This window comes from Halichoerus grypus, chromosome 15 (assembly GCF_964656455.1).
Source record: "Halichoerus grypus chromosome 15, mHalGry1.hap1.1, whole genome shotgun sequence".
Lineage (NCBI taxonomy): Eukaryota > Metazoa > Chordata > Mammalia > Carnivora > Phocidae > Halichoerus > Halichoerus grypus.
The window spans coordinates 44,805,026-44,818,936 of NC_135726.1; the positions used below are offsets into that span (position 1 = coordinate 44,805,026).

At 50.7% G+C, this 13,911-nt stretch overlaps 2 protein-coding genes across 3 annotated transcripts; both read left to right on the forward strand.

Moving 5' to 3' along the window:
- The first annotated feature begins 2,064 nt into the window (after nucleotides 1-2,064).
- On the forward strand, nucleotides 2,065-4,495 carry ETV2 (ETS variant transcription factor 2). The gene is made up of 6 exons (XM_036067910.1): nucleotides 2,065-2,149; nucleotides 2,245-2,358; nucleotides 2,624-2,683; nucleotides 2,932-3,411; nucleotides 3,920-4,032; nucleotides 4,277-4,495. The coding sequence occupies exons 1-6, from the start codon at nucleotides 2,080-2,082 to the stop codon at nucleotides 4,475-4,477; spliced, it is 1,038 nt and encodes a 345-aa protein (XP_035923803.1). The 5' UTR covers nucleotides 2,065-2,079; the 3' UTR covers nucleotides 4,478-4,495.
- Nucleotides 4,496-6,150: 1,655 nt separating this feature from the next.
- Nucleotides 6,151-13,700, forward strand: COX6B1 (cytochrome c oxidase subunit 6B1). 2 transcript variants are annotated; one of them, XM_036067912.2, is made up of 4 exons: nucleotides 6,151-6,302; nucleotides 7,855-7,970; nucleotides 9,152-9,252; nucleotides 13,509-13,700. In XM_036067912.2, the coding sequence occupies exons 2-4, from the start codon at nucleotides 7,865-7,867 to the stop codon at nucleotides 13,560-13,562; spliced, it is 261 nt and encodes an 86-aa protein (XP_035923805.1). In that variant the 5' UTR covers nucleotides 6,151-6,302; nucleotides 7,855-7,864; the 3' UTR covers nucleotides 13,563-13,700. The 2 variants fall into 2 exon arrangements, with proteins under 2 accessions (XP_035923805.1, XP_035923806.1); XM_036067913.2 differs by having other exon boundaries at nucleotides 6,202-6,381.
- Nucleotides 13,701-13,911: the final 211 nt, after the last annotated feature.

Below are 13,911 nucleotides of genomic sequence, written 5' to 3' on the forward strand. Positions count from 1 at the left end.
TCAGGCCTGGTGCAACAGAGACCCAGAGCCAGGGACACTAACTTGGGCAGAGAGCCATGGACAGACAGACACACACAGGAGAAAGGCCAGCTTCAGGGAGAGGAGGCCTGGGGCCTGCTGGGAATCAGCATACCCTGCAGGCCCCTGGGTTGGATGGATGGTGGAGCAGTGATGCCTGGGGGCTCTTTGCTCCCCCAATGCTGAGGCCAATCCCAGCACTCCCCACTTGCCCACTCTGTGACCCATTAAGTGCCTCTCCCTCCTAAGGCCCAGTTTCCCTAATGTAACATGAACAGAAGAGCAGTGCCCACACCCCCATCCTCCCACCCCCAGAATGGCAGGTGGTTAATGGTCAGGCAGGGTGAATACTGGAAAATGCCCATATCAAAGAGGTTCTTTTTAATGGTAAGTACTTATTAATACATACAGCAGGATGGGTACAACCACAGGCTCTAAGCCAAGCTACCTAGGTTTAGGGTTACCAGATTTAGGAAATAAAATTACAGGACAGGGGCACCTGGGTGGCTCAGTCAGTTAAGCATCAACTCTTGATTTTGGCTCAGGTCATGGTCTCAGGGTTGTGAGATCGAGCCCCCACTTGGGCTCTGTGCTCAGCGCTCAGCGGGGATTCTGCTTTTCTCTCCCCCTCTTCCTCTGCCCCTCCCCCTGCTCGCATTCTCTCTCTTTCTCTCTCCAATAAATAAACAAAACTTTAAAAAAAAATACAGGAGACCTAGGTTATATTTGAAGTTTCGGATAAATAATTTTTTAGTATAATTATGTCCCAACTATTGCATGTATGTATATGTTACACGTATACAGGTGGGTTGGGTTTTTTTTTTGCTGAATCATTTGAAACAAGTAATACTTCACCCCTAAATATGTGTTCATTTCCTTATAGAGACATCTTTCAGACCATAATCATATCTCAGAAAATGAATAATTCTATACCTCATATTCAGTTCATACTCAAATTTCCCGCATTTGTCTCAAATATTATAGCATAGGATTCTGGAGATGAAGAGAAGTGAAAGGAAGTCCGCTTCAATTTCCCTTTTCATAAAGTGAAGACTAGTACTTAACCTCAGAAAAGGATTAAATGAAGGCCCCTGGTACAGTTGGTGGCATGCAGTGAGCCCTCAATAACTGTTAGCTATTAGAATTACTCTGGTTATTGTTTACATTGTTGATGTGTTATCATGATTGACACTCCTCAAGAGCAGCCCCAGAACGTCCTCAAAGCCCTCGAAGGGGATCCTGGGTCGGCCTCCCCCAACCATATTCTTCCACCCCGCCTCGCAGTCCCCCCACAGATTGTGACGTTGGCGGACCTGGGGTCTGGCCGGAAATCCCCCTTCCTGTTGCAGATAAGCCTGGCGCAGCCCAGCTGACCCCAGACCCTCCCCCCTACCCCCCATGTCGCAGGATCAAGTCCCCAAGACGGAAAACCTGGCCACCCAACCCCCCCGCTCCACCCCCATCACCCCGTAAACACGCCTCCGCACCCCGGGTCTCTCACAGCCCGCCGTTCCCCAAGCTCCTGTCCCAAGTCCAAGCCACCCCTGCAGCAGGACAGCTGTAGCTATCAGGAGGCAGGCGTCCATCCCTGAGGTGTGGGGGGTGGGGGGTGGGGGGTGGGGGGTGGGCGGGGGGCGCTTGGCCCCGCCCCGGGCCCTGCAACTCGACCCGGCTGCGACCCCCGGCTCTGACGTCTCGGAAAATTCCCCCCTGCCCAGGCCCCCAGGGGAGGGGGTACATGGTATGAAATGGGGCTGAGACCCCTGGCCGGGGACAGAGAAACCCGCCAGAGGTGAGCCATGAACTGGGGACTGGATGTCTGGGGCCCTGGACTCCTGGGTCTGAGGGAGGAGAGGGCTGAGGTCCCTTACTCCTAGTCTGAGAAAAGGGACATTGGAGGCCAAGATTCCAGGGTCCTGGGGAAGGAGGGAGCAAAAGGCCCGGACTCCTGGGTCTGAGGGAAGCAAGAGCTGGGGCCCAGACTCCAGGGTCCCTAAGTGTCACCAGCTCACCCCTTACCCCCTTTTTTTCCCCTGTCCAGAACATTCACAAGGAGCATCCATGGACATCTGGAACTGGGATGAAGCGTCTCCACAGGAAGTGCCCCCAGGGAACAGGCTGTCAGGGCTGGGTAGGCTGCTGGGGCTGAGTCCTTGTGAGGGGAGGGTGCACAGGTGGGGGCCTCCGCTGACCCCGACCCGGCCCTACCCGCCTCATTGCCTGCAGAAGGAGCTGAACTCGGCTTCTATTTCCCCGAACTGGCGCTCCCCGGGGACACGCTGATAGCGGAGACACGCTGGAAAGGTGGCTGTGGGCTGGGACTCCTGGGAGCTGAGGAAGGTGAGAGGCTGGGCTCCTGGGTCTGAGGGAGGAAGGGGGCGTGCCTGGACTCCTGAGGCTAAAGTGGGAGAGGGCTGCCGGCTTGAAGTCCTGAGGTTGAAAGAGGACGAGGCCAGGGTCCTGAGTTCTAGGTGTGAGTGAGTAGGGGCTGGGGGCAATGACTCAGTCCCTGACAAATAAAGACTGCTGGGTGAGTGGTCGAGGGGGCGTCTCTAGTCATTGCTCACACCCTTCCCTAAACTCTGCTCGTTCTTATCCCTCACAGGGCTCCCACAGCCGGACTGGGGCTCCGCGTTACCGCACCCAGAAGCTCCATGGGGGGCGGGTGAGTGTGTGCGCAGAGGCGGGGTAAGGAGGGGACTAGGGTCCTCCACCGTAGCTAGAGGTTTAAACTCTTTGATCTTTGAGGGGAACGGGGCTAGGACGGGAACCCCTGTGTCCTCGAGATGGCATGGCCTAGATCCGGGAGCCCAGGGCGCCAGGGCTGAGAGCTTAGACTCCCAAGAACCCCTGAGGGGGCCGGGGACCGGGACACCTGTGCTCCCCTCACTTGGGGTCTGTTACTCCTCACAGAGCCCGCCCCTCAGGCTCTTCGGTGGTCGGGAGACTGGACAGACTTGGAGTGCACGGGCTCGGACCCTTGGAGCGGCGTCTTCCAGGCCCTAGGCCCCGCCCCTCCCGGCCTGGGTCCCGCCCCCTTAGCTGGTGCTGCGGGGGCCGCGGGCCAGAACTGTACCACCTCCGGGGGAGGGACCAACTCGTGGTCCTGCGCCCAGGCCGCCGCCAACTCCACCAACTGGGACTGTTCTATTGGCCTCGACGGCCCCACCTACTGGGGCAAGGGCCTCTGCGGGGAGCCGAGCGCGGACTCTACCATTTCGTTGGGTGGGCCTGCGGGCTCAGACTATACCACCTCCTGGGTCTCGGGGCTGCAAACGGACTGCACCACCTCTTCAAAGGGGTACCAGACTTCAGATCTCACCACGTCCTCCGAACCAAGCCAGCAGTCGGGCGGCGTAACCTTGGCTTGTTACCCCAAAAATAACCACCGAGGTGAGAAGGCCGCAGCACCAGACTCTAGTGAGGCGGGGTCTAGGCGCGTTAGGGCGGGACCCGGGAAACTGGCAGGGAAGGTGCGGGGCTTAGTTACCTAAGAGCCCGAGAAAGGCGGTGAGGGTGGGTCCTGAGGGAGAAGAGGACTGAGACACTGGTAGTCTAATAGGGAGCAGGAGACCAGAACCTACGCTCCTGGATTAGGTGAGAGGAAAGAGGTGAGGGTCTGGATGCCTGGGTCACCAAGGTGTGGCAGCCAAACTCCTCTAAGTTTCCGAGATGGGGGCCTCGGCTGCGTGGGTCCCTGAGGCCGATTCTTGGGTTCCTTATATGGAGGGATCCGGACTCTTTGGGCCCCGAGGAGGAGGGGATCTGGACTTCTGGGCCCCGAGTTGGGAGGACCTGGACCCTTGGACCTTCGAAGCGAGGGAGCCCCGACAGCTGGGTCGTCGAAGGGACATGGTCTGGGGCTAGGAAGCCTGAGTGTTCACCTGTCTGCACTCTGCAGGTCCCATTCAGCTGTGGCAGTTCCTCCTGGAGCTGCTCCGAGACGGGGAGCGTAGCAACTGCATCCGCTGGACTGGCAACAGCCGCGAGTTCCAGCTGTGTGACCCCAGAGAGGTGGGGGAGCCTCCCAGACGCGCCAAATCCCGCCCCGGTCTCCTCCCGTTCAATTTAGCCGGGCCATTCTGTTTGCCTAGTAGTTGGCCCCGCCCCCAGCTCGTACTCCTCTCAACCCCGCGGGGAGTTACCTGGACTAACTCGGGTCCAGATCGTACCCGAAACCGCACCCCCCGCCCCGCCCGCCAGTGGCCAAGCCCCGCTCCCTCCTGCCCTCTCAGACTAAGCCGGGCCTCTGTCCTAGGTGGCGCGGCTGTGGGGTGAGCGCAAGAGGAAACCCGGCATGAACTACGAGAAACTGAGCCGAGGCCTGCGCTACTACTACCGCCGCGACATCGTGCGCAAGAGCGGTGGGCGCAAGTACACGTACCGTTTCGGGGGCCGCGTGCCCGGCCTGGCCTATCCGGACTGCGCGGGGGGTGGACCGGGAGGAGCGACCCAATAAAAATATCCCATCAAACTAGTCGTGAGTGCTGCCTGCATCCTTCCCACGGATACTGACTAAACCCAATAGGGACTCTAAGTGTGCACCACCACACTCACATCCCACCGCCACCCCCACCCCCCGCCTGTGTGACCCTAAGACACACCCAGACCCTTAGCGGACCTATTTGTGTGCTCACTGTGTGGTGGGACTTTCAAAGGAATCGTCTCAGTCCCTACAGGGCCTAGTATGTGCCTGTCTGTGCTGGGACTTGTAAAGGAATCAGATCCAATCACTAACTTTCAGTTTACCGACCGTGTCCCTCCTGAAGAGAGGACTCAAGACTCCAAAAAACAGTTTATGTGTGTCCTTCCGGTGCTTTTCCTAAGGAAAATTAGGCCTAGGGTTTGATCCCCCAAACCACCTCCTGTCTTCCCACTCCAAGCTGAGGGTGATAGAGCTACGATCTAGACCCCAAGGAGACCCTACCCCATTCTGGGAACCACTGAGCCCCTAAAAAAGAATGGTCCTCCCATGGACTGACAAGATGCCCATTCTAAATATCTGGTCTGGGAAGGACTAACCTGAAGGAGGTGAGGGAGGGAGCCAGCTTCAGGACGAGCATTGCAGGCCAAGGGGACAGCAAGTGCAAAGGCCCTTAGAGGGAAGTCAGCCTGCATGTTTAAGTAGGAGGAGGCCAGTGTGGCTGGGGCAGTGGGAGGAAGGATAGGAAGGATAGGAAATGAGGGTATAAGAGAGACAAAACTGTGTAGGTCATTTGTAAGGACTTTGGCTTTTGACTGAGAGAGTCAGACAAGACCCAAGGGGAGGGTTCTAGGCCAAAGGGAAGTGATCTGACTGAGGTGTTAACAGGGTCCCCTCTGGCTGAGTGGATGATTGTGGAGGGCAGTGGGGAAGCCAGGAGGCCAGGGAGTGGACTACTGCAATAGCCCAGGCTAGAGGTGCCTGTGACTTGAACCGGATGTCGGAGAAAATTCTGGATATATTACTAAGGCAGAGCCAACAGGATTTCTTGACAGATCAGCTGTGGGGTATGAGAGTCAGAGCTACCTCTGTGACTAGAAGCATAGATGTGTCACTTTCCGAGATGGATTAATTTCTGCCAGACCCAAGCTTTTATTCTTAACCCCTCCTATGATGCAGGACTTTGATTTGAGTCCTCAGGAACCCAAATCTGTGTTAATTTGTGCCTTCTGAGGCCTGGGGAAAGAAGATAATGAACAGGGACGTGGAGTCTGGGTATTCCTCATAATGTGGCAAATGACCCTGTGAGAAAAACTGGTTCGATTTCAAACCCCTAACAACTGATACCGTAATAAGCATAAAGAGGGTAAGGATTCTTGTGTTTTGTTCAGTGATGCTTCCCCAAGCCTTACAGAAGTACCTGGCACAGGGTAAGCGTTCAATAAGTAATTCTTGCATGAATAAGGATACTTCTGCTGGGATATTTTCCCCCGGCCCACTCCACAACTAGCCCCAAGAAACAAAACTCTTTTCCCTAGGTAAAAACAGGAAGGTGATGAGAACCGGTAACCAGCGTCTCAAGCCCCCACTGGACCTTCGAAGTGCCACGCAAGCTCACGATTGGGCCGAGAGTGATGATGAACAGGCATTCAGCCCAATAGGAGTTCGGAGTTCGCCCGGATGGGCGTGGCCCTAATGGCTTTGCGGACGGCCTCCACGAGGGCGCTCTAGCCACGCGGAAGACTCTCATTTACTCGGCCTCTCCTCACTTCCGGCCGGTCTTAATTCCGCTTCCGGTCCGACTCTGCAGTCTTTGCTGAGGGTCACATTGAGCTGCGAGGTGTTGCTGTGGTGTGTTTAGGTGAGTGTCGAGGGCTTGGATAGCTGGGACCTTATCCTGGGGAATTGAGGAACCGGACTCTAGTTTCCCTGAGAACGAAGTGAGTTTCTAGCCCGCGGCGTCCGGCCTCCCTGGTCCCTGGGGTTCTGTTCTGTTAGTAGTCCTCTAGCTAACGATTATGTAGCTCTTCTTTAATGCCAGGTAACATTTTAAGTGACTTTATTAATTCATTTTGTTTTCCCTCCAGCCCTATGAGGTAGGGCCTGTAATGATCCCTTTTTGACAGTGGCGCAACTGAAGCTCAGCGATATTAAGCTGCTTAGCCAGTGTCCAGGGTTTGGATTCTGTAGTTTGGACTGTAGTGCCCTCAATCACCAGACCGCAGGCGTGGCCTCCCGTGGCTTGCCCGGGTCGCAGCCTGGCTCCCTAGTTTCTGGTCCTCCCTCCCGCTTGGACATTGGAGAGGCCTCAGAGTCATCCCTGAACCCCCCCCCCCCCCCGCAAAACAACTGCTCCGAACAAATCTGGGTCCCAGCGCTGGTATTCTTCGTCCCCCTCCCCACGCCCCTCTGTGCTTTTCCCCCAGAGACAACGCTGTGGTTCCCCAGATCCCCACCACTATCTTGGATCTCTTGAATTTAACACTGGCCTGATCACTTCTTTGTAACCCCATTACTCTTCGAATTCTCTAGGATAGAGGCAGTTTCACATTCCCTGGTGAAAACTGCGTGTCACCTCCTAAAAGACTTTATAACAGGTTTTTAACTCTGGGTCTGCAAAATCAATAGAATGCAAGGTGTGCTAGGACTTGAATGGGGAAAAAATTACATCTGTATTTTTCTTAATCTGTAATTGAAATGTAGCATTTCCTTCAGTTAGGACTAGAGGCAACAACCTTAGTAATATTAGCAATCAAAATCACAGGTCATCTTATATCACATTATGGTTGCAGATGTCACAGAATACATTTCCACTTTCGATTACTTCAAAATTGTGGTAGTCAGTAAGCCCTCAGCTACATACAACTGGTGTTCTTTGTGATCCTCTGCAGTTTTTTTTAATGCATTTAAAAATATTCTGAGAGAGGGTCATTAGACCCCTGAGGAGTTCATGGCACCAAAGAGATGAAGAACCTCTGCAGTGTAGGTTCTGTCGATGATGGGGTGCAGTTCCTCCACTTGTATGACCTTGGGAAGTCACTTAGACGCCCGGTCCCTTGTCTGAAACAGTGATAGCAATAGTTCCTACCTTTTAGAGTGGCTGTAGGAGTAAAGTGTAGAACAGTGCTTGGCCTCGACTGAGCACTCAGTGAATGTTAGCTGGTGTTATTTTGGAATGAATAAGACCTGATTTTGCTAAGTAGTAACCCCCCTCCACCAAGCCCTGCTGTAACTGCCACACTTAGATGTGTGGGTTTGCCCCACCCTTCACCTCTGTGTGTATATGTTGAGAGGGAGAAAGTGGTGGCTTGTTGACACCTACCTACTCCATTCTCCTGTGTCTGGGTGGGCTGACATCCCCGTGCCCAGGCCCCCTAGAACTTTTGCCAACATCCGCTCTCTTTGCCTCCAAGAATCAGCACCATGGCAGAAGACATCAAGACCAAAATCAAGAACTACCAGACTGCCCCTTTTGACAGCCGCTTCCCCAACCAGAACCAGACCAGGAACTGCTGGCAGAACTACCTGGGTAAGCAGGGCACGGGGGTGCGAAGGGATGCGGAACCTTTTCCTGGTCCTACACTTCAAGGTGTTTACCTATTGCCTGCTCCTAGGGGATCTGTACATCCTAGGCCTCTTTTTTCCGTCTGAACATCCTACCTTGCCGGGCTCATGCCCCTCATCACAGCTGTGTTCAAGATCCAAGATCTGGGCCAGGGTCACAAACTTTGGTTCCTACAATGATATATGTATATATATATTTTTAAGATTTATTTGTGTGTGTATGAGACAGATGTTAACATACATACAGGAAATACATAAAATATAACGTACAGCTAAATGAATAATACTTAAGTGAATCCCCTGTGTAACTATAACCTGGATAGAAAATTAGATCCTGTCAGCATTCTAAGCTTCTTTGCCTACTGCGTGCCCTGTCGTAAACACAACATCCTACTCTCTGCACCAGAGATGCTACCCTGCCGGCCTAAGGCAATCACATTTTGGTTTTATCACTGCTTTTAGGTTTGCCTCTTGATGACCTTGACAAATATCGTATATATTCTCTTTTGTTTGGGTTTCTTCATTCAGCAGTTTTGAAGATTCATCCTTGCTGTGGCGTGTAGTTTGTTCATTTTCATTGTGTACAGTTTTCCATCATGTATTCCCAGACACTTGTGTGCTTTCCAGTTTGGGGCTTTTATGAATGACTATGCTGTAAACGTTCTCTTAAATGTAATTTGATGTCCATGCGAATGCTTTTCTGTGTAGAGAATGTGCCCAGGAGTGGAATACCTGGAGTAATTTTCTTTTTTTTAATTAATTGCCTACTTAAAAAAACCAGATTATTCCCCTCCTGTCCTCCTCTGTAGGATGCCAGCATCTTAGCCCCAAGATCATCTTCCCCTTCCCTTGCCCTGGTTTTGGACTTCATAATCCCCACACATGCCCCTCATGTTGCCCCCTCATTCTAGACCCCAAAATTTTCAAGTTAAACAGTAGTTGTCTAGGGGTTGCAAAATCAACTTAGCAAGGCCTGTCTAGCCCTATTCAGTACATCTGTAGGAATAGACATTCCTTGTGACACTTGTTTTGTGGGTGTATGTGTGTATGTAACTGGTTGTGAAGTAAAGACAATTTCTGTGAGTTTTGATAAAAAATGTGTTCTAGCCCTTGGCCCGGGCTGACCCTGAACCACTCTCTCCACAGACTTCCACCGCTGTGAGAAGGCAATGACTGCTAAAGGGGGTGATGTCTCCGTGTGCGAATGGTACCGTCGTGTGTACAAGTCCCTCTGCCCCCTATCCTGGGTACGTGCCACCTCCTGGGGCCCTTGGGACGCTGGGGTGGGGTCTTAGCAGAGAGAAGTATGGTAGCTTGGAGGGGGCTCATCTGGGAGAGGCAGAGGGAGGACAGGGCATCGCGCCATCCATGGGACTCGGCCTTGTCTTCTTTCTGGAATTGCCTCCCTTCTCTCTTTTCACCGGTACTCTCAACCTGTCAGGGCTCTGAGCCAGGGCGACCAGGGCCCTCTCCTCGCCACATCCCTCTTGCCCGTGCACTCCACAAATAGATACACAGTGCCAGCTCCCCGTCCCTGTGGGGCTCACCATCTTGTGCAATTCTCTGCCTTTTTATTATGCACATTTTCAAATTATACATAAAAATAGAATAATTCAGTGACCCCCAATTATACCCACTACCCAAATTGAATAGTTTCAAGATTGTTCCACATTCCCTTCATCTGTCCCCTTTTCTTCTTTGCTGAAGTGTTCTGAAGCAAATCCCAAGCATGTCTTTTCATCCCTACCTACTTCAGTGTGCATCTCTAGAAGACTCAGACCCAATAAGGCAGTTAGTCTGTTTAGCCCTGATCTGACCGGACCTTTTGTCACCATTTAATACTCTGTCATACACTTTTTCAAATAAAGAATTTATGTTTAATATTGTACTGTTTCTTCAAAGTAAAGATCCCATTGACTGTAAGAAACATGGACAGATGGTCAAATCTTTTTTTAAAATGCCGGAAGTGAATGTAACCAGCATGCTAATTTCAGAGATGTTAAAATAAAAAGCCCTTGTGTCTTAGAATCAAAATATGATACTATTTTTTTTTTTTTAAGATATTATTTATTTATGTATTAGAGAGCGAGAGAGAGAGAAACAGCATGAGAGGGGAGAAGGTCAGAGGGAGAAGCAGGCTCGCCACTGAGCAGGGAGCCCGATGTGGGACTCGATCTCAGGACTCCAGGATCATGACCTGAGCCGAAGGCAGTCGCTTAACCAACTGAGCCACCCAGGCGCCCAAAATATGATACTATTACAGGTCATAGTACTCATTTAAAAAACAAAAAACAGGAGTGCCTGGGTGGCTCAGTCAGTTAAGCATCCAACACTTGATTTCGGGTCAGGTCATGATCTCAGGGTCATGAGATGGAGCCCAGAATTGCGCTCAGCGGGGTATCTGCTAGAGATTCTTTCTCTCCCTCTCCCCCTCCTCCCATTCAGGTGGGCTCTCTTGCTCTGTCTAGCTCTCTTTCAAATAAATAAGTCTTAAAAAAAAAAAAAAGTAAGCAGTACAGTAAAATAAAAGTAGGAGCCCTCTTGTGCTCCCCAGCCCCCCTTCCCTGAGGTAACTACTGTTAGCTGATTACCTTCTTCTCTGTATAAATTAATCATACAGAGACCTGTGGAGCTTTCTGTGTATGGGTGGGTCATACTATATAGTCTTTGACTACTTTGACCTAATCAATGTGTCTTGAAGCCTTTCTTATAATAATGCATATAGGTCTGCCTTACTTGTTTTAGTAACTTTCATATGCTTTTATTTAACTGATTCCCTTTTGATGGAGATGATGTTCTAGTTTTTTCAGTATATTTGAAACATCCTTGATGTATGCCTTTGGGGCTTATTTCTTGAGAACAGATTGCGTTAATGCAGTCTCCCTCAGCTTGCCTGGTTTTCCTCCCCCCTCTCCAGCCACACTGTCTCAAGTGTCTTTGAGTGCCCTGTGCCCTTCAAGGATTTCCCCTTACCCCTGGGTGATCTTGAGTAAGCTGATGTTGTAAGTACATAGCATCCCTCCTCCACCCTCAGAGCCTGCATCAGGTTTGTGCTGGACAGGGGGCCAGGAAGCATGCTTCCAGTCCCAGTGCTGGCCCTACACCCCATTCTCTGTGACCTGGGTCTGCCCTCATCTTGGGAGCATCAGATTGTGTGGTTCCTACCCTCAGGTGCCGGCAATGTCCCCTTTGTTAGGGCTTATAAATGTATTCTGCAAAGCCCCCTTTATACTGGCTGCCCTGGCTTCTTTATTTCAAAAACTTGGTGAAGTAAGAATAAAAATTTTAAGATTTTATTTATTTATTTGAGAGAGCGAGAACATGAGCAGGGGGAGGGGCAGAGGGAGAAACCAACTCCCTGCTTAGCTTCTAGCAGGGAGCCTGATGTGAGGCTTGATCCCAGGACCCTGGGATCATGACCTGAGCTAAAACCAAGAGTCGGACGCTTAACTGACTGAACCACGCAGGCGCCCCTTTTTTTCGCTTTTTTAAATGACACTTCAGTGTACAATTCCATTGCAAGAAATATTTTCCCCGGGGCACCTGGGTGGCTCAGTCGTTAAGCGTCTGCCTTCGGCTCAGGTCATGGTCCCGGGGTCCTGGGATCGAGCCCCGCATCGGGCTCCCTGCTCGGCGGGAAGCCTGCTTCTCCCTCCCCCACTCCCCCTGCTTGTGTTCCCTCTCTCGCTGTGTCTCTCTCTGTCAAATAAATAAAATCTTCTTAAAAAAAAAAGAAATATTTTCCCCTCTATTTGAATGGTTTCTAGAGTTTCCATTCCGTGAAGTGGGATTATTGGGCAAAGGGAAATTTGGATCAGACCAGCCTGACTCTTTAAAAAGAGAGAGAGGGGTAAACCCAGCGAATGAGAAATTCACACACAGAAAACTGTGGACTATGGACAGTACAAGTCCAGTGCGAGGGAATCCAGGGGAACCCAGGCATTTTTGAAAAGATGTCCATCCCCATTCAAGTCATCAGGACAACACAGCTTAAACAGCAGAGAGATGCTCATTTCTACCTTGCAGTCTGATGCAAGAATTATAAAGGTTGACTGTGCTAAATGTTAGTGGTATTATAAATTGAGGTCATTTTGGCAGGATCTTTCAAAATGGAAAAAAAGCTCTGCAGATGTGGCAGTTTTACATGTGGTCATCCTACAAAGATGCTTGTATACAAGGATGTGTCCATAGCAGAATTGTTTGTAATGAGGAGCATTCAGAAACAACCCAAGTTAGATAAATGATGGTACATTTTTTTAAAAAAAGATTTCATTTATTTATTTGACAGAGAGAGGGAACACAAGTAGGGGGAGTGGGAGAGGGAGAAGCAGGATTCCCACGGAGCAGGGAGCCCGATGTGGGGCTCAATCCCAGGACCCTGGGATCATGACCTGAGCCGAAGGCAGACGCTTAACGACTGAGCCACCCAGGCGCCCCAAATGATGGTACATTTATCTTCACCTGTGTGACAGAATACAGAAAGCACTCTAAGACTTGGGGAAAAGGCAAGTTGCAGGACAATCTATATAGTGTGGCCCAATTTACATGTATGTTTTTCAGAGTAGAACTCGTGATATGGTATGTGTGTGTGCATGTCTGTATATATGTGTGTAAATGGGCATTTAACCGTGGGCCAGCTGCTTTGTAAGCACTTTATATCCTATGAGGGCAAACATGCTAAAATACAGGATGAGATGGATACTGTTATCACTATCCTCGTTTTACATGATTAAAAACTCAGGCCCTGAAAGGTTGAGAAATTTGCCCAAGGTCACACAGCTAGGAAGTGATGGGGCGGGGGTTCAGAGTCAGTCTTCCTTATCCATGCTTTTGTCCACTGCCTCTAATATATGGCATATAAATGTGAGTGGGTGTGTCTAAATGGATATGCTTCTGGCTGCCTATAGGAAGGTCCACAAGTTGCAGAGTGTTACTTCTGGGGAGTGTTAACGGTTGGATATGGGCCTTTCCGTCATTGTTTATATGTATGCATACATCTGTGATCAACAGTAGGATCACACTCTATTCAGTTTTGCATCTTTTTGCACTTGACTGTATATCTTGGAGATCTATTCATGCCAGAGCATAGATCAGCCTCTTTTTTTTTTTTTTTTTCCCCCCTCACAGCTGCCTAGTATTTCTTCTTTCCTCTCTTCTGCCATACATCATTGAGTGTTGACTCTGGGGTTCCTGAAACAGGGCACAGCCACACACTCTTGAATCTCTGTCCTACGTCTCCCCAGGGACAGCCCTGCAGTGAAGTGGGATTTTTCTGTCTGTTACTCCCCCGCCCCCCAGCCCCCTACCCTCTCAGTGGCTCAGTTCATTCTGGACAGTAATTTTTGTCTTTCTGGGTCACTACTGATTCCCCCACTCCTGGAACAGTGGCAGTACTGGGCTTCCTTGCTGACTGACTGAACAGGTGGGCAAAGTGAGGAAGACAGAGTTCACCCATCTGGTTTCCCCACAGAGGAACGGGGTAACACTGGCTGTCTTTCCACAGGTGTCAGCCTGGGACGACCGGCGGGCAGAAGGCACATTTCCTGGGAAGATCTGAACTGGCTTTACCCACCTCTCCTCTGTCCTCCCTCCTTCTCCCAGGGAGGTGAAGGGGGACCTGGGTGCATGGTGATCCCCACCCTGGGATTCTGAATCATGGCTTAACTGATAATAAATACTCGTTGGAAAAGTGTAAGACTGCGTATGTGTAAAAGAGCTAGGTGATCGGGCAAGAAGCTGTGGTGGGAATTAATACCTTGACCAGTAAGAGGGGCTTCAGGGTGACTGTTTTTTTCTGTTTTGTTTAAGTTTTGTTATTAAACTGACCACCTTCTCTATACCAGACAATAGAGTGAGTGATACAGAATAGCCTCAAGCCCTTGGATGTGCTAAAATTTATCTGTATG